Raw genomic sequence first — 27633 nt, 5'->3', positions numbered from 1 at the left:
TGACACCATGCCTGGCTAGTTCTTTGTTTGTTTGTTGTATTTTTTGTAGAGATACGGTTTCGCCATGCTGTCCAAGCTCACAATTTGTTTTAAAAATACTCCGCCACCGACCCAGAGCAGCAGAGACCGGAATTTATTCCGTGCCGCGCCGCAGCCCTCAGCACTCAGTCCGCCGGGAGATGAAGCTCACAATTTGTTTTAAAAATACTGTAATAGGGCCGGGCGTGGTGACTCACACCTATAATCCCAGCACTTTGGGAGGCCGAGGCAGGTGGATCACCTGAGGTCAGTAGCTCAAGATCAGCCTGACAACATGGCCGGAAGCGGTGGCTCACGCCTGTAATCCCAGCACTTTGGGAGGTCGAGGAGGGTGGATCTCGAGGTCAGGAGATCAAGACCATCCTGACTAACACGGTGAAACCCCATCTCTACTAAAAATACAAAATTAGCCAGGCGTGGTGGTACACACGTGTAGTCCCAGCTACTTAGAAGGCTGAGGCAGGAGAATCACTTGAACCCGGGAGGCGGAGGTTGCAGTGAGCTGAGATCACACCACTGCACTCCAGTCTGGGCAACAGAGCCAGATTCCGTCTTAAAAAAAAAAAAGAGCAATCTAGCCCTCAGATTTAAATATTTACTATAATCAGTGACAAAGTACTATACTTTGTTTTGTAGTAAAAATTTATATAACATAAACTTACCATTTTAACCACTTTTAAGTGTATAGTTCAGTGACATTAGGTACATTCATATTGTGCAGCCATCACCACCATCCATCTTTTTCATCTTCCCAAACTGTATCTTTTGTCTTAGCTAGAAGATTAACTTTTTGTTTTAACTAGTCTACTACATAACTTGTCAAAGGTTTTTCTGTAACATACCTTCATCTGACAATCTCCGTCCCATCAGCTATCTGCGTAGTTAAAGGCATTTGGTAAAGCCTCCATTATTTCAATCTAAGGACCTGCCTGCTTGAAGACAGACTGTAAAACGCCTTCATGGATGAGTTATGACTCTTACGATCAAACACCATCAGGGCAGCCACTGAAAGGACTGACCATGAAGACACTGTGCTGAAATGAAAAATGCCTACAACCATCCTGGCTAACACGGTGAAACTCCTTCTCAACTAAAAATACAAAAAATTAGTCAGGTATCATGGCACATGCCTGTAATCCCAGCTACTCAGGAGGCTGAGGCAGGAGAATCACCTGAACCCGGAAGGTGGAGGCTGCAGTGAGCTGAGATCGAACCATTGCGCTCCAGCCTGGGCAACAAGAGCAAAACTCCATCTCAGGAAAAAAAGAAAAATGCCTACAATACACTATTTCCTAGTTGAGTGACATCATGTCCCTACTGGTGTCCTACCTTCTGGTTGTGCTTCTCAGCCTCCTTTCTTGTTTCCCTACAGGCTTTGTTCCTGGCCAGCTTTCCTCATCTACCCTTTCTCCCCAGGGCTTCTCATCTAGACTCCTGGCTCCAAGTCTCATCTGTTCGCTTATGTCTCCCACACATGCACCTCCCAAGCATCTCCCCTAAGCTCCTTATTCACACTATTTCCACTTGGTATCTCCACTCAGATGCCTTATACGCACTTCAAATCTAACAAGACCAAAACAGAACTCTTAATTTCCCCACAGTATCTGTTCTTCTCCAGCCATCTCAGTTAATTATACTACTAGCTATCCTGCTTATTGCTTGGGCCAAAAGTTTAGGAAACATCCTAAAACAAGCCCACATCTGAAACAGCTGGTTGCAACAGATTTATCACCAAGTCAGATCCCCAACCTGACCAACCATCATCATCTCCCTGGCTGCTCTCCCATCACTGATCACGAGAACAGCAAGAATAATCGCCTCTATTCATTTCTACTTCATTACATCCTTGATACATCTTTCTAAAGCACAAATCACTCATGTCACTACCCTGCTCAAAACACTCAAATGGGCCAGGCGCAGTGGTTCACGACTGTAATCCCAGCACTTTGGGAGGCAGAGGCGGGTGGATCACTTCAAGTCAGTAGTTCAAGACCAGCCTGGCCCAAGATCAGCCTGGCCAACATGGTAAAACCCTGTCTCTACTAAAAATACAAACATTATCTGGGCATGGTAGTGCTCGTAATCCCAGCTACATGGGAAGCTGAGGCAAAAGCATCACTTGAACCCAGGAGGCAGAGGTTGCGGTGAGCTGAGAATGCATCACTGCACTTGAGCCTGGCAGCCTGGGTGACAGAGCAAGACTCTTCCCAAAAACAGAAAAAGAAAAGAAAAGAAAAGAAAGAAAGCAGGGGCTTAGCCTTCTTTACTTCTTCACTGCTGAATCCCCAGAACTTCAACAGTGTCTGACACCTAGGAAGAATTCAGTAAGTATCTGTTGACTTGTAAGTCTTCTGGGGTTTTTGTTTTTGTTTTTGTTTTTTGAGATAGGGTCTGGCTCTGTCACCCAGGTTGGATGCAGTGGTGCAATCATGGTTCACTGCAGCCTCGACCTCCCGGGTGATCCTCCCATCTCAGCCTCTCACATTGCTGGAACTACAGGCATGAGCCACCACATCTGGCTAAATTTTTCTTTTTTTTGTAGAGATGGGGGTCTCACTATGTTGCTCAGGCTGGGACTTGGGTTTTTTTTTTTTTTTTAAAGTAGATATTAAAAATACATCTCAGATGACCAAGTGGGGATTTCTTCTCAAAGTACAAGGATGGTTTGACAAAAATCAATTAAAGTAATATGCCACATTACTAGAATGAAGGAGAAAAACACAATCATGATCCCAATTGATGCAGAAAAAGCATTTAACAAAATTCAAGATTTTTTTTTTTTGTTAAAAAACACTCAATGAAACAGGAATAGAAGGCAATATCCTCAACATAATAAAGGGTAGATATGAAAATCTCACAGCTTACATCATACTCGATGGTGAAAGACTAAAAGCTTTTCCCCTAAAATCAGGAACAAGACAAAGATGCCCATTTTTGCCACTTCTATTTAATCCAGTATTGAAAAGTTCTAGCCAGAGAAATTAAGCAAGAACCTTCTCACTGCCTCATTTACCCTTTTTCTCCACAGGCATCTAAACTGGACAGAAAATAGTAAAATTATTTCTGTTCCTAGACACATAATCTTAAATGTAGAAAACCCTAAAGATCACACACACACACACACACACACACACACACAGAGAGAGAGCACTAATAAATGAATTCGACAAAGCTGTAGGATATAAAATGAACATGCAAAAATTAGTTGCACTGGCTGGGCGTGGTGGCTCACGCCTGTAATCCCAGCACTTTGGGAGGCCAAGGCAGGTGGATTACAAGGTCAGGAGTTTGAGACCAGCCTGACCAATATGGTGAAACCCCACCTCTACTAAAAATACAAAAATTAGCTGGGTGTGGTGGTGCACGCCTGTAATCCCAGCTACGCAGGAGGCTGAGGCAGGAGAATCACTTGAACCTAGGAGGCAGAGGCTGCAGTGAGCTGAGATTGTGCCACTGCATTCCAGCCTGGGCAATAGAGGGAAAAAAAAAGGAAAAAACATTAGCTGCATTTCTGTTGTTCACTAACAATGAACAATCTAAAAAGAAAATACTCCATTTATAATAGCATCAAAAAGAATAAAATACTCAGGAATAAATTTAACCAAGGGACACAAAAGACATAAACTGAAACTACAAAACACTGCTCAAAGAAATTAAAGACATAAATAAATGGAAATAAATATCACGTTCATGGATTAGAAGACAATTTTTTTTTTTTTTTTTTTTTTTTTTGAGACAGAGTCTCGCTCTGTCACCCAGGCTGGAGCGCAGTGGAGCAACCTCGGCTCACTGCAAACTCTGCCTCCCAGGTTCAAGTGATTCTCCCGTCTCAGCCTCCCGAGTAGCTGGGATTACAGGTGTGCACCACCACACCTGGTTAATTTTGTATTGTTAGGAGAGACGAGGTTTCACCATGTTGGCCAGGCTGGGAAGACAATATTCTTTAAATGATAACATTATCCAAAGCTATCTACAAATGCAATCCCTATCAAAATGCAATGCAATCCCTATTAAAATTCTAACAGTTGGCGAGGCACGGTGGCTCATGCCTGTAAACCCAGCACTTTGGGAGGCCAAGCAGGAGGACTGCTGGGAGTCCTGGAGTCCTCAAGACTAGCCTGGTGAGACTCCATCTCTACCAAAAAAAATTTCATTATTTATTTATAATTTTTTTTTTTTTTAAAGACGGGGTTTCACCATGTTTGTCAGACTGGTCTTGAACTCCTGAACTCAGGGGACCCACCTGCCTTGGCCTCCAAAGTGCTCGGATTACAGGCGTGAGCCACCACGCCCGGCCTACAAAAAAATTTTTAATTAGTCAGGCACAGTAGTATGCTCCTGTAGTTTCACCTACTTAGCAGGCTGAGGGGGGAGATCACTCGAGTCTGGGAACTCAAGGCTGTAGTGAGCAGTGATTGTGCCAATGCACTCCAGCCTGGGTGATAGAGCGAGACGCCATCTCAAAAAAAAGAATATTGTCTTCCAATTCATGTAGGTGGGATTTCTTTATTTGTCCAAAAAAAAAAAAAAAAAAAAAAAAAAAACGGAGAGAAAAAAATTCTTTCCATTAATTTGTCCAAAAAAGGGAGGGAGGGGGACCCTCAATAGCCTAAACAATCTTGAAAAACAAGAACTAAGTTGGAGGACTCACACTTCCTGATTTCAAAACTTACTACAAAGCTACAGTAAGCAAAACAATGTGGTACTGGCATAAGGACAGACATAAACCAATGGAATAGAATAGAGTACAGATCTTCTGTAGTTCACCAGAATGATAATTGGGTGTTTTAGAAACATGTGAGATGTGTCATTCTCAAACCTTGTTATGACATCAGCACTACCCATCTAACCTGAAGAAAAGAAAAAGAAAAAAAAAAAAAACAGATATAAACTCTCACAAATATGATGTACTGATTTTTGACAAAAGGTACCAGTCATTGGGGAAAGGACAGTCAACAAATGCTACTGGGAAAACTAGATAGCTACACGCAAAAGTGAAGTTGGACTTTTCTTTTATATTATACACAAAAATTAACTCAAAATAGATTAAAGAAGAGGAGCTAAAAACAGTAATGCCCTTAGAAGAAAACATAAGAAAAAGATCTTCATGATGCTGAATTTAGCAAGGACTGAAAAGTAGAGGCAACAAAAGAAGAAAATTGATAAACTGGAATTCATAAAAATTAAAAACTTTTGGCCAGGCGTGGTGGCTCACGCCTTAATCCCAGCACTTTGGGAAGCCAAGGCAGGCAGACTGCTTGAGCTCAGGAGTTTGAGACCAGCCTGGGCAACGTGGCGAGATCAATACAAAAAAAATTAGCTGAGCATGGTTGTGTGTGTCTGTAGTCTCAGCTACTTGGAAGGCTGAGGCAGGAGGATTGCTCGAGTCTGGGAGTCGTGGAGGCTGCAGAAGTGAGCCAAGACTGCAGCACCGTACTCCAACCCTGGGTGACTGAGGGAGACTCTGTCTTAAAAAAGAAAAAAAAAGTTAAAATTGTTGTGCACAGCACACAATAAAGAGAGTGAAATGATAACCAACAGAACTGGAGAAACTATTTGCAAATCATATATCTAATAAGGGATTAATATCCAGAATAGGTAAAGAATTCCTACAACTCAACAGTAACAACAAAGTAACAATAAACAATTCAAAATTAGAAAAGGACTTGAATAAACATTTCTCTAAAGAGGAAATGCAGGCTTGGTGGAGTGGCTCATGCCTGTAATCCCACCACTTTGTGAAGCTGAAGTGGATGGATCACTTGAGCTCAGGAGTTCAAGACCAGCCTAGGTAACATGGCGAAACCCCATCTCTACAAAAAATATGAATATTAGCCAGGCATGGAGGCATGTGCCTGCAGTCGCAGCTACTAGGAAGACTGAGGTGGGAGGATCACTTGGGACCAGAGGAATGAGGCTGCAGTGAGCTGGGATCGTGCCACTGCCCTCCAGTCTCGGCAACAGAGCAAGACCCTGTCTCAAAAAAAAAAAAAAAAAAAATTCAAACAATGACAAAAAAGAAGATATACAAATGGCCAATCAGCGTATGAAAAACTGCTCAACATCAATATTCCTTAGAAAATGCAACTCAAAATCACAATGAGATACCAATTCCTACCCATTAAAATGAATTTTATTAAAAAACAAAGAAAAGGAAAATAGCAAGTGTGGGTGAGCAAATGGAGAAATTGGCACTCTTGAGCATTACTGATGAAAATGTAAAATGGAGCAGCCACTTTGGAAAATCGTTGGGTGGTTCCTCAAAAAGTTGAGCATAGATTTACTGTATGTCCCAGCAATTCCTCTTCTAGGTATATATCCAAAGAATTAAAGTGGGATTCCAACAGATATCTGTATAGCCATGTTCATAACAGCATTATTTACAATAGTTAAAAGGTGAGAACAGCCCAAATGTTCATTGACGGATGAATAAACAAAATGTGGATATCCATAAAATACAGTATTATTCAGCTTGAAAAAAGAATAAAATTCTGATACATGCTATGACATGGATGAACCTTAAAAACATTACACTTCATTAAATACAAAAAGACACATATAGTAAGATTTCACTTATATGAAGCAGTTAGGACAGGCAAACTCATAGAAAGAAAGTAGAAGAGAGGTTGCCAGGGGCAGAGGGAAGGGGAAAATGGGAGTTATTTAATGGATAGAGAGTTTCTATGTAGAATGATGAAAAAGTTCTGGAAATGGATAGTGATGGTTGCACAACACTGTGAATGCATTTAATGTCACTCAACAGTACACTTAAAAATGGTTAAAATGGGCCGGGTATTTTGGCTCACCCCTGTAATCCCAGCACTTTGGGAGGCCAAGGCGGGTGGATCACTTGAGGTCAGGAGTTTGAGATCAGCCTGGCCAACATGGTGAAACCCTGTCTCTACTAAAAATACAAAAATTAGCCGGTGTGGTGGCGCATGCCTGTAGTCCCAGCTACTCAGGAAGCTGAGGCAGGAAAATTGCTTAAACCCGGGAAGCAGAGGTTGCAGTGAGCAGAGATTGTGCCATTGCACTCCAGTCTGAGTCACAGAGACTCCGTCTCAAAAAAAAAAAAAAAAAAAAAAAAAAAAATCACCAAATAACTTTTGTTTGTTTTGAGACAGAGTCTTGCTCTGTTGCCCAGGCTGCAGTGCAGTAACACAATCCTGGCCCATTGCAACCTCTGCCTCCCGGGTTCAAACAATTGTTCCTCAGCTTCCCGAGTAGCTGGCATTACCGGTGTGCACCACCACGCCCCGCTAATTTTTGTATTTTTAGTAGAGATGAAGTTTCACCACGTTGGCAAGGCTGGTCTCGAACTCCTGACCTCAAGTGATCTGCCTGTCTTGGCCTCCCAAAGTGCTGGGATTACAGGCATGAGCCACCGCACCCAGTCACCAAATAATTTTAAAAGTATGAGAACAGGCTTGCCTGCCACGATGTAAGACATGCCTTTGCTCCTCCTTGACCTTCTGCCATGATTATGAGGCCTCCCCAGCCATGTGGAACTTATATTCATTGGAAGAGACCTGCAAGGCTACCCTTGGCAGCTGGCAAGACTCCATTTTGATCATAGTGCAAAGAGAGCTCAGACTGAACCAGAAATTAGCCACAGTTTCACTGAGTCCTCAACCACTTAATTTACTGCCAGAGCTCTACTGTTGTGAAGAGAGAAGCAGCTTTGAGAGAAATGCTTTTAAACTGAAATAACCATGGCGTTCGAACAAAATAACATTGGTATTCTTATGTGACTCTTTTAGACTAAGTTAATGGTAGCAGAACTACTTTTTTTTGAGACAGAGTCTTGCTTTGTCACCCAGGCTGGAGTTCAGTGGCACGATCTCGGCTCACTGCAACCTCTGCCTCCCAGGTTCAAGTGATTCTCCTGCCTCGGTGTCCCAAGTAGCTGGGATTACAGGCATGCGCCACCACGCCTAGCTAATTTTTTTTAGTAAAGATGGGGCATTACCATGTTGGCCAGGCTGGTCTTGAACTCCTGGCCTCATGATCCACCTGCCTTGGCTTCCCAAAGTGCTGGGATAACAGGTGTGAACCACCGTGCCATGCTGAACTACTTTTAAGTGTGTATACAGATGGCTGTAATCCTAATATACTTACACGTTGCAAATTCTTTTCAGATTAAGTTGGTCATCCTAGAACAGGAGGTCAAGATTTAGCCTTAAGAGAACTTGTTTTTTAGCCCCACTACTAGTCTTATTGCTGATGCTGGCAAACCATCTTACATTTAGGCCAACGGTTATACGTAGGATCAGGTAAGAAGATCACTGCATCTGCTCAGTAAGTGCATCACCATTGGGAAAAAATTTTTTTAAAAAAAGGACCTGGGGGACACAGCCAATGAGGAAAAAGACTGGCACTAGAGACCCTAAATGGGCTCTGAATGGAGAAACCCAGGTATAGCATAGGGCTGTGGTGAGATGTGGGACTGGTTAAAAGGATTAAGTGAACGTCTGTATACAGGAGTTAACACCCCTATCTTGGCAAGAAGAAAGCCTGACAACTAGGCATCAGCTTCTCAGGTAGAAAGCTAAAGGGTCTTCTCTAAGGAGAGGAAAGGATCCCAAAGAAAAGAACCTTACATTTTGGCTTCTAGGAACCCCTGCCCACCCGCAGTTCCCCAGCACACTAGTTGGCTACCTTCTTATTCACCCCAAAGTAACACCTATCAATTAATAAACTTCTCCCAAGAAAAAGTATAATGAGAAGAAGGTTAAAGGATATAGATGATACAAGAGTGTCCCCAAGTTAATGACTAAGTGACAGACGTAACTGAGTGACAGGTACACAACGGCTTATTGCTCTCTACTTGCACATACATTTGAATCTTACTGTAATAAATATTAAAAAAAAAAAAAAACAGGCCGGGCGCGGTGGCTCAAGCCTGTAATCCCAGCACTTTGGGAGGCCGAGGCGGGTGGATCACGAGGTCAAGAGATCGAGACGATCCTGGTCAACATGGTGAAACCCCGTCTCTACTAATACAAAAAATTAGCTGGGCACGGTGGCGCGTGCCTGTAATCCCAGCTACTCAGGAGGCTGAGGCAGGAGAATTGCCTGAACCCAGGAGGCGGAGATTGCGGTGAGCCGAGATCGCGCCATTGCGCTCCAGCCTGGGTAACAAGAGCGAAACTCCGTCTCAAAAAAAAAAAAAAAAACCAACCCTTCACAATGTGCAAAGCTTTTAAAGAATTTATCCACTTACAGATTTTAGCAAAAATGAGTACAGAGGAGGAGGCAGGGAAAGGCAGGGCTCAGAGGGATTCAACAGCATAAAAAATTAAAAAAAAAAAAATGAGAACAAAGATTTGGCTACAAGAATATGATCACAACAATGTTTAGAACAGGAAAGAAATGCAGTATATATTCTATAGTAAAATATGAGACAAAGAGCAGAAACCATTAAAAACAAACGAGGCCGGGAGATGAAAGAAAAGGAATTGAGTATTTTGCATGTGGACATTACGAGATCTTCAAAATCCAAAAGCTATTTCAGATTTTGAAATTACAAATGATTGAAAACCACCATGGCACCTGTAAACCTATGTAACAAACCTGCACAAGCTATACATGTACCCCAGAACTTAAAGAGTATAATAAAAAAATTATAGAAAAAGAAACTACAAGTGAAAATGCCGTTGAAGTGTTGTACCAGTTTAAATGGCTAGGAAACTAAATATCAATCTCTATAACCCATCTAGACAAAAGCACTTTTCTTTTTAAAAGAGGAAGATGTTTTGGGGACCAAAAGTGAGAAAATCTCTGTGAACGATCCCTAGCCATGACTGGCTCATGCTCAGAACTCTGAACGATCCCTAGCCACGACTGGCTCATGCTCAGAACTCTGAATGACCCCCAGCCGTGATTGGCCCCCGCTTTGCTCTGATGTCACGAAAAGCCTTTGTGATGGAATCACAGGGCCTATATAAGGGCCTGGCTGGGTCATGGTTTTTGGTCTGAGATATCCCTGGAAGCTTGTTTGGTGACCTGTGGATTCAGACCAGCGATTGCCGAGTGGTGTGGTGTGTGTGCGTGTGTGTGTGTGTGCGTGTGCGTGTGCGTGTTTTATCTGTGTTTCTGTGTGTGGGGGGGGTTGGGTGTGGGGGGGTTTGGGGTGGGGGAGGGTTTCTGTGGGAGGGGGGTTGGTGTTTTTCTAGTTAGCGTTGTTAGTGTAGTTAGTATAGTCACTATCGTTGCTTAGTATTTTAGCGTACTTTGGTATAGTCAGTATTGTTGCTTAATATTTTAGCATAGTTAGTATAGTTAGTATTGTTGCTTAGTAGTTAGTCGTGTAGTTAGTGTAGAGAGGCATCAGGCACCATGGGGCAGACACTGGCCCACGCCCCACCTGACCAGGGGCTACAGTGTTACCAAACGCTGGAACTCATTGGCCGTGGTGCCTTCAGCGAGGTGAAGCTGGCCCGCCACTTGCTGTCTGGGACCCAGGTGGCCGTGAAAACCACCCACAAAACTGGCGCCCGTGTCGCCATTAGCCAGACAGAGCTGACGATTTTAAAGTCTGTGCACCACGTCAATATCGTAGAACTATTTCAGATCATCGACACCACAGATGCATGCCATTTAATATTGGAGTATACCTCAGGAGGAGACCTGCACCAGTGGCTGTACCGCAACCACGTGACAGAGGAGGAGGCCCGGGCAAAGTTCCAGCAGATGCTGTCGGCCATGGAGTACTGCCACGCGAGAAGAATAGCACACAGGGACCTGAAGCCGGAAAACATCCTGTTGGATGGTGAAGGAAATATAAAAATTGCCGATTTCGGATTGGCAACAACTTACGATGAGGGGCAGTGGCTGACAACACGTTGTGGCACCTTCCTCTACATGGCCCCAGAAGTCATCCTGGGCCAGGGCTACCAATGCCCCGCCATGGATGTTTGGAGCCTAGGCGTCACTTTGTACGAGATGGTGTCGAGGGATCTACCCTTCTTCTCAAAGAGTCGTATGGTCCTCCAAGCAAAAATTCGATCTGGAAGGTACATCTGCCCCTCTTCCTTCTCAAAAGGCCTGGAAAGTCTAATGAAAAAACTGTTAATGACAGATCCCAGGGAGCGGCCCACAGTACAGCAAGTTCTCAGGGACTCGTGGGTCAACAACGGCCAGCAGTTGCCTCTGACAACTCATGAAAAGCAAATCCTGGAACACCCAAATGCTCAAACGATCCAGGTCTTGGTGGCCATGGGATTCAGGGCTAAGACAGTCACCAAGGCAATTAAAGAAAACTTGTATAATTATCCCATGGCCACCTACCTTTTTGCTGACAGAATAAGAAAGCGAGTCGATGACAGAAGAAGAAAGCGAGTCGATAACAGACTACGGTCCCTTGCTCCTGGGGATCCCACCTGTTCTCCATCCACTCAAGTTTCCAGTTCACCTGCCGGCCCGCAAGTTTCCAGTTCACCTGCCGGCCCGCAAGTTTCCAGTTCACCTGCCGGCCTGCAAGTTTCCAGTTCACCTGCCGGCCTGAAGAGGAAGACAGAGAGTTTTAATCCAGACCCCCAGCATGCCCCCATGGCCTCCCCGACCATCAAGAGATCCATCAGCAATTGTGGAGATTTAGAAACCTCGGCTCAGCAAGCCCTCCAGCGTGACCCCGTGGCCTCCTCCATTGCGAGCTCCAACGGCAGTGGTGGGGATGCAGAAACCTCGGCTCAGCAAGCCCTCCAGCGTGACCCCGTGGCCTCCTCCATTGCGAGCTCCAACGGCAGTGGTGGGGATGCAGAAACCTCGGCTCAGCAAGCCCTCCAGCGTGACCCCGTGGCCTCCTCCATTGCGAGCTCCAACGGCAGTGGTGGGGATGCAGAAACCTCGGCTCAGCAAGCCCTCCAGCGTGACCCCGTGGCCGCCTCCATTGCGAGCTCCAACGGCAGTGGTGGGGATTCAGAAACCTCGGCTCAGCAAGCCCTCCAGCGTGACCCCGTGGCCTCCTCCATTGCGAGCTCCAACGGCAGTGGTGGGGATTCAGAAACCTCGGCTCAGCAAGCCCGCCAGCGTGACCGCGTGGCCTCCTCCATCGGGAGCTCCATTGGCAGTGGTGGAGATTTACAAACCTGGGCGCAGCAAGCCCTCCAGCGTGACCTCGTGGCCGCAGCCTCCATCAAGTGCTCCAAGGGCAGTGAAGATTTAGAAACTTTGGCTCAACAATCCTTCCAGCACGACCTCATGGCCGCCTCCTCCACCCAGACCACCACCCAGAGAACCCTGGCTCAACAATCATCACACGAAGCCAGCGTCCTCCAAGCTAGGCAGCCCGAGGCTGTGTTGGCCCAGCCAACAAGAAGCCGGGGCTGCCGCAGAGCTGCCAGGCGATGCATTTCAATACTAATGAGATGCTTCTGCCTGTGCCCACCCAAGAGAAGAAGCCGCTCAACATAGTTGGGCGGCTGATAAAATCAGGTAGGTGGGGCGGTGAAGCCACACTTCTTGCATTTTACTATATTTATTCTGTCATTATTAGTATTGTTTTAATTGGCAAATCGTGCTGCTTGTACATTCATGGGGTGCAGTGTGAGGATTAGATAGCTGTGTGCACCGTGGAATGAGGAAATCCCACTACTCAGCATCTCCACCACCTCAGAGAGACCAATTCCACGTGATGCCCCAGAAGTGTTGATCTGAACCAGTTGACCCCACTGAAGTAGCCAGTAGATGGATGGTGACCCGGGGCCGGAGAGTGGCAGAGGGAGGGAATGGAGGGTGTCGGTCAAAGGACCAAAGTCTAGACAGGAGGAAGAGGTTTTGGCTCTCGTGCACAGCAGGGTAACCAGAGTCGATAAGAACGTATTGCATTTTGCAAAACAGGTCCATGTCAAATGTCTCTGCGTTTAGACTGGAGAGGACGAAGGCCCTGAGGTCCAGGAACATTGAAACCTGACAGTGGATGCCAACGGCTGTGGGGAGGAGTCAGGTGAGACGCCCATGTTGGAGCAACGTCGGAGCCTGCAGCACTTCTCCGCTGCCCTATTTTAATCTTTGTTAATAAAGACTGTTCCTCATAGATGACCATTTCTTCCTTCTTGCAAATCTTGTAGTAGCGCTGGAAAGGTGGCAGGTGGGTTGCAGACACTCTGCTGCTTTGCACCCTCCCTGCACGGGACCCGGGCTAAGAGAAGGGCACGGCGTGAGGCAAAGGAAAAGGCAGATTTACTAGCAGCTGCCTTAGTTGAAAGAAAAGCTGGGATAATGAAAGGATGTGGAGGAGGACGTGGAAGAGGGCAAGAAAAAAATATAGCTAAACCAGAGTCTAAAACCCGGCCCAGACTGGAGAGAGATCAATGTGCAGTGTGGAAAAAGAAAGGGCATTGAAAGTATGCATGCCCCAAAGGAACGGTCTATAAAGATCATGGGGTTTATCCCCATGCAATACCTAGTGGTGGGATATTATCCAAACTGGTGGATCACTGTCTTACACTATTACCATTGGGGCTATAGGAATAGCAGGTAAAAACAAACCAAAACAAACCCTTTTGCCAGTCAAAATATGTCACTGGAAGGCAAGAGGTGCAGCACAAGTTCTGATATCTTCCCAGCTGCCCTGTTCCTTTGTTGGGGAGGAGTCTGCTCCAAAAACTACAAGTACAAATTTCTTTTAAGCCTAAAGATAACATGACTTTAGGTTTTAAGTAACCAAAGGCTATGGTATTAGCCTTCACAGTACCACAAGCTGAGTGGCAATTCTTTGCTAGGGATATGAAGGGACCTATAAAGCAAACTTGGGGCCAATGAAGGAAGTTATATTCAGAATTAATTAGTAAATTCCCAGAGGTACGGGCTGAAAACAATCCACCTGAGCTAGCCATGAGACCTAACAGTGGGAGTCAGCCCAGTCCGGCTACACCAGTATCCCATACCACAGGAGGCTGTTTTAGGCACAGCAAAGCATCCAGAGTGGCTAATAAACGTGGCATTTTGGAGCCACGCCAGTCACCCTGGAACATCCCACCCTTGTCAAAGAAACGGCTGCCTAGTAATAAATTGTACCATACCTGTGATAATTACAGGCCAGGGAGGAACCTACGAGCTGTAAACCAAGCAACAGTAACTATTCACCCAGTAGTTCCAAACCCATACACTCTCCTCTCCCTAATTCCCTCCAATGCAGTATTGTTGACTGTTTTAAACGAAAAGAATGTTTTCTTCCGCCTTCGCCCCCATGCCAGTCAGCCGATCCATCTTTGCCCTTCAATGGGAAAATCTCCAGTATACTTGGACCAAGCTTCCCCAAAGGTTCAAAAACTCCCCCACAATTTTCAGTGAGGCCCTAGCATCAGACCTTAATGCTTACACCCCACCAGATAAAAACTGTGTCCTTCGGCAGTATGGAAATGACCTTCTCCTAGCAGCATCCGCTATCGAAAATTGCCATGAAGGAACCCCAAACCTCCACCTTCTGTGGAAGGCAAGGTATAAAGCATATAAAAAGAAGAAAAAAAAAAAAAGCCCAGATTTCCTGCGAAGGAGTCACACACTTGGGGTTTGTCATAAGCCACAGACAGACAGCGTGTGTTAGGCAGTGCATGCAAGGAAGCTGTCTGTAGAATTCCCACCCCAACCTCCCAGCAACAAGTCACAGGGTTCTTAGGGGCAACAGGGTTCTGCCATATTTAAATCCCAAATTTCTCACTAATGGCAAGATAATCACATAAATCCACAAAAGCGGGGGAAAAGAAAACCCTTTATCTGGGGGCCTGAGCAACAAAAAGCATTTAATACAATCAAGAAGGCTCTAGTTGAGGCACCTGCTTTAGGACTGCCAGACATAACTAAACTCGTTCTCCTGTATGTTCATGAGCAGAAGGGAATGGCCATCAGAGTTTTAACCCAATCTTGGAATCATGGCATCACCCAATAGCCTGCCCATCAAAGCAACCGGACTCGGCGGCTCAGGACGGCCATCCTGTTTCAAGGCTCTTGCTGCTACAAGTGCTCTGGGAAAGCAGTTAACTGTATGGGTACCACACTCTGTTTTAACACTAATGGAGCAAAGAAGGCACCATTGGTCGTCAAATCCTAGAATGACCCAGTATCAGGGCTTTTATGTAAAAACTCCACATAACCTCAGAAACTATAAACACTCTCAACCCTGCCTCCCTCCTCCCACTGGAAACAGAAGCTCCCCTATATAACTGTATAGAGACAGTAGATAAAGTATTCTCAAGTAGAAGGGACCTGACAGATCGGCCCCTCCAAAATCCAGATGTCAGGTACTTTACAGCTGGTAGCAGCTTTGCAACAGAAGAAGTCAGACGGGCAGGATATGCAGTTGTAACTCTAAATTCAGTGGTAGACGCCCAAAGCCTGCCAACAGGAACCCCAGCCCCCGGAGCAGAGCTAATAGCTTTAACGCAGGCATTGCTGTTAGCAAAAGGTAAAAGAGTCAACGTATATACTAATTCAAAGTATGCCTTTGCTATGCTACATGTACATGGGAGCATATACAAGAAAAAAGGACTCCTACCTGCCCAAGGAACAAGTGTAGGGTATCCAGAAAAAATCCTACAACTTTTAGATGCAGTACGGGATCCTAAGAAAAATAGCTGTTATATATTGCCAAGGCCATCAAAAAGGTGGGACCCTAGAGGCAAGAGGAAACAGGAAAGCAAATGCAGAAGCTAGGCGTGCAGCAATGAATACTCCACTTTCCAGCACGGTAGGTAGGAAGGCAGCTACTGCCATGCCTCTCCTCCCAGAACCTTTGCCTAAAGAGAAGCCAAATTACTCCCCAAATGAGAGGACCTGGTTTGCTCAGGAAAATGGAGCTTATACAAAAAAAAGGCTGGTGGAGGTTCTCAAACAGAAAATTAGTTTTTCCTGAAGTAATAGCCCTCAGGTTTGTAAAACAGTTCCACCAAGAAACTCACACGGGAAAACAGCACTAGAAACACTACTGGGGTGCCACTTCTATGTGCCACTGCTCACTGTCATCTCCCGAGCCGTCTGTAAACAATGCTTAACCTGTGCTCAGAACAACCAACGGCAAGGGCCATTTCGGCCCCTGGGAATTCAAAAAGTAGGAGTAACCCCACGTGAAAACTTGCTTGTGGATTTTACTGAAACGCGCCAAGCAGGAGGCTATCGGTTTATGCTGGCGTTTGTCTGCACCTACTCCGGGTGGGTAGAATTTTTCCCCACCTGCACTGAAAAAGCCACGGAGGCAACTCAAGCATTATTAACAGATAGTATTCCTAGGTTTGGGCTGCCTCTGACTCTCAGGTCTGACAACGAACCGGCATTTGTAGCTGAGACTGTTCAAAATCTCTCTCAACTGTTGGAAATCACGTACTGCCTACCGTCCCCAGAGTTCGGGGAAGGTAAAGCAAAGAAACTGGACACTGAAACAATTCCTAAAGAAATTCTGTCAGGAAACCCACTTACGGTGGGATCAAATCTTGCCCATGGTCCTTCTCCGAGTCAGACGCACCCAACCAAACAGACCTAATATTCACCTTACGAAGTTTTGTTTGGGAAACCACCCCCCACAACCCGGGTAAAAGACAATCTTTTTTTAAACAAATAGGAAAAATAAACATTAAGGAGATAAATGCAGGCCCTAGGTAAAGCCATGAAACAAAGCTGGGTACAAAAAAGAATACCTATAAGTTTAACAATTCTAATCCATTCATTTAAACCCAGAGACTCTGTCTAGGTTAAAAAGTGGAACCCAACCCCATTGGGCCCTTTTATTGTAACCTTATCCACCCCCACTGCTGTTAAAGTTGCTAAAGTTGTTCTCTGGATTCATCACAGCCAGTTAAGGCCAACAGCCCCAGACAAGTGAACCAGTCAGCCGGATCCGGAACATCCCACCAGGCTAACCTTGAGACATGTGATCGACAAGGACCACAACCAGCTCAGTCCGGTTCCAGATGCAGACGACCCTGAGAAATCGTCGAGCCCTGCTCTAGTCACACAACCAGAAGCTGACTAGTCAACGCACGGCCGAAGCTCGAGCAATCTCCACCGGATAAGCAAATGTAAACTAAAATCTCAAGCAAAATCTTAAACCTTGTCATTTTAATAATATTAAGTATCCTGTTACTATGTTGACATTGCTGCAAAGCTTTGCTCCCAGGAGAAAGCATTCCTTGTCCAGTCTTAGTGTAAAAATGTTACCTTTCATTTCGCTCATGTCAGCCCTTATGGCAAATCTACTGAGCGAGGAAGTCCTATGTGGGTGTCCTATGTGCACCCACACTACATAGACAGGGAATACACAAGTTAAAACTTTACTATAGCAAACACATTATGAGTGTAAAGGAGCTTCCCTAGGAACTTGCATGTGTAATCAAACTACCTATTCAAATTGTAATCCAGGTAATAATCAGTCTTATGTGTGCTACAACCCCAAACTTTTACCTGGGGTATGGTTTGAGCTCTGTGAAAGAACAGGAAAAGAAACCCTTTGCAATCTAACTCGGGTAACCCCTTCTCATTAGGGAAGTGTGTCCTTAAACTTAGATGCCTAACAGGTAGTAAAAACACTTCTTCAAAATAAAAAAAATAGTTGTAGCCCCAACTTGTTATAACACCCCTATTAGGAAAGTCCTAATCAGGTGTGCACATGACATAACTGCAAATCCTATAACCTTCAAAAAAAGCAGGCGGTGCTTACTCAAATCCCGCTTTGGATTAGTGATGCTATAAGCTGATACAACTATAATAAATGTACAAATAGGAAACTGAAAAAAACACAGACTGGCCCCCAGAAAAAAATAATTATTATGGCCCAGCCACTTGGGCACAAAAACAGGGCATGGGGATATCACACTCCCATCTACATAATTAACCGCATCATTAGGCTGCAGGCAGTTCTAAAAATCATAACCAATGAATCATCCAAAGCTTTAAGTTTGCCACCTTACAAATTTACAGGCCACATAGATGAGAAATGCCATTTACCAGAAAAAAACTAACATTACATTACCTTTTAGCCCAAAAAGGAGGAGTATGTGAAAAGTTTAACTTATCAAACTGCTGTCTAAAAATCAGTCATAATGGACAAGCAGTCATGGAAATTACTGCCAGCATGCAAAAACTAGCTCAAGTTCCAGTACAAACCTGGAAAGGGTGGTCACCAGACTCCCTCTTCAGAGAATGGTTTTTATGGTTGGGGGCGTTTAAAACCCAAATAGGGGGAGTAGTAATTATATTAGGAGGGCGTTTGATACTACCTTGTCTCCTGCCTCTCTTAATTGGGAGTATTCGGTCAACTATAGAAGCAAGTAATGGCCAAGCAAACCACCAGTCAATTAATGGCATTAGCTAAGTATCAACCTGTGCCCCAAGAGGATGGAGAACCGTCTCAGAATGACATGTATGGTAGTGGAGCTTTTCATGGGCTTGCGTAAAGTGTAATCATCTACTGGAACTTAATCACTGGCAAATGTCTGGATGAAGTAAGCTTAAACTAAGCAAGTAATATGTTAATAGCCCCAAAAAGCTGCATTAATACCATCTTTTCCAAGCAGGCAGCTTAGCAGAAGAAACAACTTAAGGTAAATAACAGCACTGTTCCTGGAACCACAACACTCTGCAGATCAGCCCCCGGGGCTGTGTTTACTCAAATTCCAACTTTCTCCAGCTGTTGCCTGGCTGGCCCTGGGTAGATGACTGGTTAGCTAAAGACAGGTAAGATTCTTCAAAGGAAAGACAACCTAAGACAGGGACAGGCACAAAGGAGCCATCAGGCCTAAAAGTTCATTTTGTGCCTCTCATGGCAGGAGAGAAACTCTCAATCTCGTGCTAAAAATTCACAACTCAGTGCTGTACGCTTACCATAGCTAACACACCAGCCTGCTGTCCACCAAAAATACAAAGGCGCTCCCAAAAGGGTTGTCTCAAAAAGCTCTGCGACACACCTAAGCCATCGCCCTGACATCCAGCTACAAAAACCAAACAGGCATAAAACTGATAAATAAGCTCATAGAAATACCAAGTGACCTAAACCAAAATTAACTTCCAAATACTAGTAAATGCTGAAAGCAATGGGGTTGTTTCCTATCAAAGAGTTAATAAAAAGCAACAAAGGGGGGAAATGAAGAGGGAAATTAAATAATAACAACGGTAGTCTACAATTCCTGCATAACACAGTTTACTGTGTTGTGTTCAATATAAAATCTAACCCCAGCTCTGCTTAAAATTAACTCCTTAAAACCTATCTTAGCTCTTCTGCCCACATTCTCAGCAAAGTTCCCAGACATCTCAACACTCCTGTTTTTCTTGCTGACCAGCTGCAAGGTCACAGGGCAAGATAACACCCAAAGAATGTGCAATGCGTTTCTCAAAATGCTATTTTTCAAATGTAACATACATCACAAGACATGTTACAAATTAACTGTTCTTTGTTGTGGCTTCTGCAAACCTGTGTTACATCATTCTGGATGTATAAAAAGTATCCCATTTTCTTTCTCCTTTGCTCAATCTTGGGATGCTAATCTGCTGAGCCAGTGGCCACCTTAATAAACTCCTCCTGTTTCGCCCACTGGTCTCTCTGGTCTCCTGAATATTCTGAAACACCCCAGGTGTGAGTACTGAATCTCCCTCTAAATGCCAGTTTGGAACCCCAGAAAGAAGGTCTCTGTGGGCCCCGCTTGAGCTCCCCAAGAGCCCCTCTGAATCTGTCCTCCTGCTAAGCCGCTGTGCACCCCCTGGAAGTGCCACCACCAATACCGTCGCCTGAAGTGGAAAAGTCTGGCTTCCTCTTACTAGGTGTTGGCCAACCAAGGAGCAGAGTCTGATTTGAGGTTGCCATGGAAACCCATTGGGCAGCTGCGAGCTGTAGGCTCTTGGGCCATTTGGATTATACTCCAAGTCTGATTCCCAGTCCAGTGCTCCCACACCCAGCAGCTCCCATTCATCTGTCCACGTGCCAAAGAAGGGCCCAGGGCAGTGTGTGGGGCTCGGGGAGGGAGAATGAGGATCAGGTACATAACTGGGATTGATAACTCATATTTATGCTCAATGTTAGGAGCTGGCTTCAATGAAAGCGCATTAGAAAACATATCCTAGCTTTCAAAGAAATATAGATCCAAATGTTAAAATCTGTATGCACTGGCATACGAAATAACCATACTTTATTATTTATTAATAATTTTTGGAAAAAAAAAGATATATGGAGGGCCAATGACACCAGTTATTTAATTTATGCTCATACTTTTCTTTTTGTGACAGAGTCTCACTCTGTCACCAGGCTGGAGTACAATGGCATGATCTCGGCTCACTGCAACTTCCGACTGCCTGGTTCAAGCAATTCTCCTGCCTCAGCCTACGGAGTAGCTAGGATTACAGGCTCGAGCCACCCACCACGCCCAGCTAATTTTTGTATTTTTAGTGGAGACGGGGTTTCACCATGTTGCCCAGGATGGTCTCAATCTCCTGACCTCATGATCCGCCCACCTCGGTCTTTCAAAGTGCTGGGATTACAGGCGTGAGCCACCGCACCTGGACTATGCCCATATTTCTTTAATTCACTGTGAGGTGTGAACTTTCTCAATGCACTGCCATGTATCAACAACTTTCAGAGTCAATCATGGGTAGCTGTATGGGCCTCACCTAGCAGTAGAGGAAAGCAAAATCCAAGACACAGCTTTTAGGAAGGTCTAGAAAGTGCCTAGTCTGGCCGGGCAAAGTAGTGGCTCACGCCTGTAATCCCAGCACTTTGGGAGGTCGAGGCTGGTGGATAGCTTGAGCTCCGAAGATTGAGACCAGCCTGAGCAACATGGTGAAACCCTGTCTCTACAAAAAAAAATGTAAAAATTAACTGGCTGTGGTGGCGCACACCTGTAATCCCAGCACTTTGGGAGGCCAAGGTGAGCGGATCACGAAGTCAAGAGATCGAGACCATCCTGGCCAACATGGTGAAACCCTGTCTCAAAAAAAAAAAAAAAAAAAAAAAAAAACCCACATTTACAAACAAACTTTTTTTTTAATTGGCCGAACATAGTGTCAGGTGCCTGTAATCCAGCTACCAAGAAGGCTGAGGTGAGAGGATTGCTTAAGTCCAGGAGTTCAAAGCTGCAATGAGCTCTGATAGTACCACTGTACTCCTGGGCAACAGAACAGAACCCTACATCTCTAAAAAATGAAAATTTTAAATTTTTAAAATAATAAAAAAAGGCCAGGCATAGTGACTCACACCTGGAATCCTATTGCTTTGGGAGGCCAAGGTAGGTAGACTGCTTGAGTTTAAGACTAGCCTGGGCAATGTGGCAAAACCCTGTCTCTACCAAAAAAAAAAAAAAAAAAAAAAAAAAAAATACAAAAATTAGCCAGGTGTGGTAGTGGGCACCTATAGTCCCAGCTACTGTGGAGAACTGAGTTGGGAGGATTGCTTCAGCACAGGAGATCAAGGCTGCAGTGAGCCATGACTGCACCATTACACTCCAGCCTGGGTGACAGAGGGAGACCTTGTCTCCAATAAGATAAAATAAGAAAAAAAAAAAAAAGAAAAGAAAGGGAAAGGAAGGAAAGAACAGAAAGAAAAAGAGAAAAGAAAGGAAGGAAAAGAAGGAAAGAAAGAGAGAGGGGGAGGGAAGGAAGGAGAATAAAAATTTCAGAGAAATGAATACCTCTTCCAGAGTTATCTTCTATAAGGGCATTTTAGTGACTAATTTGGCTAAATAAGAATAGACAACAAACATCACATTAGTATATTTGAGAAAATAAAATGCTAATTCCAGCACACCGAATGCCAATAGTCTGAGAGAGCTAGGACTCACAACTGGGCAACCACTGAAAGGGATTAACATTTTAACACAATACTTCTTACTCCTCTCCCCAAGTCCAGTGCAATGGCACACACAGCAGAAGGAGAGATAATATGCACCCTCAATCTGCCAGAGACTTGACAACAAAGAAAGCCAAGGGCATATGACACTGACAGAAATACACTTCGCAGGAAGGGTGGGATGAAAGGTTCTGCCTGACAGTGCACCATGGCTGACCCCTTCTCCTAGACAGAAATGATGAAGGCATAGGCTAACAGATTCATACCTTCATACCTGTTGGAAATTATTTCTCCAGATAGATAGCTGCTGCCTAAGTGATACCCTGATGAGTCACCACAGCCACAAAGTCAGTACTGCTGCAGAGCATCCTACTGTTTGACAGCTTGATATAGGCACTGGGAAAAGGCTAGAGCGACCTTGGTTATCATCTTGAGCAACCCCACTGAGGCACAAATACTCACACTATTTGACAAATAAAGCTAGCAGAAAGTTCCTTTACTTCCATCCCCTAGGCCAATAAGTACCAGCCAATAATAAATAAAGGACATTTCACATCAAGAGTCATGATAGCAGAGTTACAAAAAACTCAACCCAAAGTACTTCAGAGAAACCTTCTCAGAGGCGCGTGCGCGCGCACGCACGCACACACACACACACACACACACACACACTCTTGGACTCTACTAAGAGTTGTGCTTCCGAGAGGCGCAAGCGCACAGACACACACACACACACACTCAGGCTCTACTAAGAGTTGCCAAGCAGATCCTGGTGACTCAGAATCTGTACCAACTTTGCCTGTACGTAAATCTGGGGGAAAGAATAGACAGAGACTTTTTAAAAAAAAATTTAGACAGGGATCTCACTATGTTGCCCATGTTATCTTAAAACTCCTGGGCTCAAGTGCTCTTCCTGCCTCGGCCTCCAAAAGTGGTAGGATTACAAGCTTGAGTCACTGTGCCTGGCCTACAAGGACATTTTATGTTCCACAAATTCTTACTTTACTCACCTTGAGGACTCAGGACTTCTTCCCTCACATTCTTATGTCTCTCATAAGATGGTTCACTTTGTCACAAGGACCATAATCCACATCCATTTCCTTAAAGAATTCGTTTTAATAAACTTCAGATATAAAAATAAATTTTCTTAGAATTATAATTGAAGGCCAGGCACAGTGGCTCACGCCTGTCATCCCAGCACTTTGGGAGGCCAAGGTAGGCAGATAACCTAAGATCTGGAGTTCAAGACCAGCCTGGCCAACATGGTGAAACCCTGTCTCTGCTAAAAATACAAAAATTGACAGGGTGTGGTGGCTCACGCCTGTAATCCTAGCACTTTGGGAGGTCGGGGTGGATGGATCAGGAGTTCGACACCAGCCTGGTCAACCACAGTGAAACCCTGTCTCTACTAAAAATACAAAAATTAGCTGGGTGTGGTGGCGGGCACCTGTACTCCCAGCTACTTGGGAGGCTGAGGTAGGAGAATCACTTGAACCTGGGAGGTGGAGGTTGCAGTGAGCTGAGACTGTGCCACCGCACTCCAGCCTGGGCAACAGAGCAAGACACCAAAAAAAAAAAAAAAAAAAAAAAAATTAGCCGGGCTCGATGGCGCACACCTGGAGTCCCAGCTACTTGGGAGGCTGAGACAGAAGGATCGCTGGAACCCAGGAGGCAGAGGTTGCAGTGAGCCAAGATTGCACTACTGCACTCCAGCCTGGCTAGACTCTCTCTCTCTCACACACACACACACACACACACACACACTCTCTCTCTCTCTCTCTCTCTCTCTCGCTCACACACACACACACACACACACACACACACAATGTAGAATTGGAAATTATTTGACATGCGGAGAACGGTAAGAGACAGAAAAAACATCGAATTTCAAATTATTTCAAATGCTACCAAGTGCTAGGTACTACAGTTAAATGTTCTGCATACATTATAAACCAAGAGTCACAACTCAAATGTATGCCACTCCTCAAGTTCCTCTGACCACCCCTTTAAAATTGCCCCCATCTTCATTCTCCCAATATCCTGCTTCATTTTCTTTACAGCACTCAGCTATCAGCTGTTACACTGTTTTTGTCTATTTGCTTATGGTCTGTTTTCTCCCATTACAATAAAGTTATTCCGTATGTCTTGTTCACTGCAGCAACCTCAACATTCAGAAAGGTGACTGGTACACAGCAGGTACTCAGGAATGAATGATTCCATTTATCCTACATAAGGGCTCCAAAAGATATGGGTAAGAGGGAATTGGGGATGTGGGAGGTTAAAAAATGTGCCAGTGGTAACCCACCTAGGAAGTAACATCTGACTCCAAAACCTGTACTCCTCTTTGTTATGCTGTACTACCTAAGTGCAAAAATTTCCCTGAAGATCTGATTCTCAAAACTTTTTCCATCAAAATGATTTTCACACACCCTGAATTGTGGTAAAGTTTATTAAAAAGAATACTGATGTGGGCCGGGCGCGGTGGCTCAAGCCTGTAATTCCAGCACTTTGGGAGGCTAAGGCGGGCAGATCACCAGGTCAAGAGATCGAGACCATCCTGGCCAATGGTCAAACCCCGTCTCTACTAAAGATATAAAAATTAGCTGGGTGTGGTGGCATGCACCTGTAGTCCCAGCTACTCGGGAGGCTGAGGCAGGAGAATCACTTGAACCCAAGAGGCGGAGGATACAGTGAGCTGAGATCACACCCCTGCACTCCAGCCTAGGTGACAGAGTGAGGCTCCATCTCAAAAAACGAAAAAAAAAAAAAAAAAAAAGAAAATGTACTAGTAATAGAAGTTTCAACTGGAGCATCAATACCTTTGAATGCATACATTTAAAGGTCAGATTTCTTTGCTATGTACCAAGTAAAACCAAAAAAGTCACATTTGTATAACATTTCATTAATTGTAAACACAATGCAAAAAATGTTTAAATACGAGTTAAAATACAGTGTATTACATTAGCTACAAAAAAATTAACTCCCTACAAATTTAAAATACAATCCATTTACAACTAAATGCTACCAATGCTACCACCATCTTCACACTTCTTGGTACCCAATAACCCCTAAAATTGAGAGGTGGTTTAGCAAACTGCATCAACACGCCACAGGCAAAGCATAGCTCTGAATTCTAGACATAAATAGTGCACTCAATGCAACTTTTATAAACATTTACGGACATTTCACTAGCTTTCCTTACTAGCCGAGTACGTATTCCTTTGCTAAGAAAACAGAAATAAGGCTGGGCGCGGTGGCTCACGCCTGTAATCCCAGCACTTTGGGAGGCCGAGGCGGGCGGATCACGAGGTCAAGAGATAGAGACCATCCTGGCCAACATGGTGAAACCTTGTCTCTACTAAAAATACAAAAATTAGCTGGGCGTGGTGGCGTGCGCCTGTGGTCCCAGCTACTCGGGAGGCTGAGGCAGAAGAATCGCTTCAACCCAGGAGGAGGAGGCTGCCGTGAGCTGAGACTGCGCCACTGCACTCCACCATGGCGACAGAGCAAGACTCTGTCCCAAAAAAAGAAAAAGAAAAGAAACAAAAATAAATATTTGGGGATTTCTTAATATTTAAAAAAATGAAATTAGCTGGGCATGGTGGCACACACCTGTACTACCAGCTACTCGGGAGGCTGAGGCAGGAGAATTGCTTGAATCCAGGAGACAGAGGTCGCAGTGAGTCAAGACTGTGCCACTGCACTCCAGCCTGGAAGACAGAGCGAGACTCTGTCTCAAAAAATGAATAAATAAATTTCAAAATGTTGGGAAGCCAAGGCGGGTGGATCACGCGGTCAGGAGTTGAAGGAAAGCCTGGCCAAGATGGTGAAACCCAGTCTCTACTAAAATTACAAAAATTAGCCAGGTGTGGCGGCGGGCACCTCTAATTCTAGGTACTTGGGAGGCTGAGGCAGAGAACTGCTTGAACCCAGGAGGCGGAGGGTGCAGTGAGCCAAGATCACACCACTGCATTCCAGCCTGGGCGACAGAGCAAGACCCCATCTCAAAAGAAAAAAAAAAAAAGGTTATATGACAAGACATTTGGCATGCTGGGTATTCAGTCTCACAATCATTTTTGAAATTATTTTCCAAATTGAGTTTCTATTTTTAAAAAAATCAGAAACTACTTCTCAGCAGAGAAATTATCTTCCTTTACAGTAGGCCAAAATGTTACATATTTAGAATTAAAACACTGGCAATTTCAATATGCAAATTTCAGAGCTTACCGAAAAGGTCCAGTTCTGTTAGCAGGTCGAGAATCCCCCCACATCTCTTTTTATCAAGAGGCTGCCAACAAGTAGATCCTTCTTCTACCAAATTCTGGTAATAGCAGTACCTGTATAAAATAAACCACAAAAATTAGTACTTTAGAACATGAATTAAAAGTTAAACTAGTTTCCCACTTCTTAGTTTATCAAGGACCACCACATCAGCAGCAATAATTCTGGAGCTCACTTTTAAACATTTACATATTATATTTATAATAAGAAAAATACATTTTTAATTAAAATGTGTACTCTGGGGTGGGGCGCGATGGCTCACATCTGTAACCTCAACACTTTGGGAGGCCAAGGCAGGAACATCACTTGAGCCAAGGAGTTTGAGACCAGCCTGGGCAACATGGCGAAACCTCATCTCTACTAAAAATACAAAAATTAGCCAGACATGGTGCCAGGTGCCTGTAATCCCAGCTCAGGAGGCTGAGGCAGGAGAATTGCTTGAACCCGGGCGGCAGAGGCTGCAGTGAGCCAAAATCATGCCACTGCACACCAGCCTGGGCAACAGAGCAAGAATCCATCTCAAAAAAAGAAAAAATACAAAACTTAGCCAGGCATGGTGACATATGCCTGTAGTCCCAACTTCTTTATTGGAAGGCTAAGGTGGATCGCTTGAGCTCGGGAGGTTGAGGCTGTAGTAAGCCAAGACTGCACCACTGCATTCCAGCTCAGGAAAGAGTGAGAATGTCTTAAAACAAAGAAAGAAAAAAAGTGGCCAGGCGTGGTGGCTCACGCCTGTAATCCCAGCACTTTGGGAGGCCGAGGCGGGTGGATCACGAGGTCAAGAGATCGAGACCATACTGGTCAACATGGTGAAACCTCATCTCTACTAAAATACAAAAAAATTAGCTGGGCGTGATGGTGAGCGCCTGTAGTCCCAGCTACTTGGGAGGCTGAGGCAGGAGAATTGCTTGAACCCAGGAGGCGGAGGTTGCGGTGAGCCGAGATCGTGCCATTGCACTCCAGCCTGGGTAAAAAGAGCGAAACTCAAGTCTCAAAAAAAAAGAAAAAGTGTACTCTGGGTACCATAAACTTTTTAATGTGCTATGAATGCTTCACATTTACTAAATAAAATAAGTATTTACTGATTTTTCTAGTGCTCACTAGCCCTTTCGTTTTGGAAACAGCATTGTAGTATCAACCCCACTGTCTCGGACCTATTCTAACACCATCCGGCACGACCAATCAGAATAATCTATTACTCTCACTACAGTCATTGCTTTGAAGACAGACATGGAACTCAAGTCAAGATGAAAAGTTATCTCCTGGACCTTTGTTATAGCTACTGAAAAAGTGGCAAATCTTCATGACCTTGGATTTGGCAATGATTTCTTAAATATGACCCCTAAAGCACAAGGAACTTTAAAATAAAAATTAAAGTGAACTTCTTCAAAATTTAAAACTTGTGTATCAAACGACACTATCAAGAGAGTAAAAAGACAGCCCATAGTCATCAAAATGGCAGACCAGAAGTTTCAAGGTCTCATTCCTTCATAGAAACATCAGAAAACAAGCAATAACTGTGTGAAACAACTTTGTCAGAGTTTTAGAAA

General features: G+C 44.5%; 1 protein-coding gene, 1 non-coding gene and 1 pseudogene across 2 annotated transcripts in view; 2 read left to right on the top strand and 1 right to left on the bottom strand.

Annotated features, from left to right (window-relative positions):
• Positions 1-26139, bottom strand: part of LOC135270807 (uncharacterized) — a 72425-nt gene extending 46286 nt beyond the window's left edge. Inside the window, exons 1-3 of the mRNA XM_064366951.1 lie at positions 26030-26139; positions 11329-11541; positions 10656-10800 (exon numbers count right to left, since the gene is read on the bottom strand). Of these exons, the coding sequence (XP_064223021.1) occupies positions 10656-10800; positions 11329-11431 (248 nt within the window). The 5' untranslated portion in view covers positions 11432-11541; positions 26030-26139. The remainder of the gene's footprint in view (positions 1-10655; positions 10801-11328; positions 11542-26029) is intronic.
• Positions 1-27633, top strand: part of LOC110569354 (potassium/sodium hyperpolarization-activated cyclic nucleotide-gated channel 4-like) — a 191999-nt pseudogene that overhangs the window by 74188 nt on the left and 90178 nt on the right.
• LOC135270868 (small nucleolar RNA U13) lies at positions 4791-4890 on the top strand. The gene has a single exon (XR_010339028.1). It is a non-coding gene; the product is annotated as a small nucleolar RNA U13 (small nucleolar RNA).

This window comes from Aotus nancymaae, unplaced genomic scaffold, assembly GCF_030222135.1.
Source record: "Aotus nancymaae isolate 86718 unplaced genomic scaffold, 86718_ANA_hifiasm-v0.15.2.pri h1tg000067l, whole genome shotgun sequence".
Lineage (NCBI taxonomy): Eukaryota > Metazoa > Chordata > Mammalia > Primates > Aotidae > Aotus > Aotus nancymaae.
The sequence above is the reverse complement of the archived record's forward strand: the minus strand, read 5'-3'. Positions and strand labels throughout refer to the sequence as shown.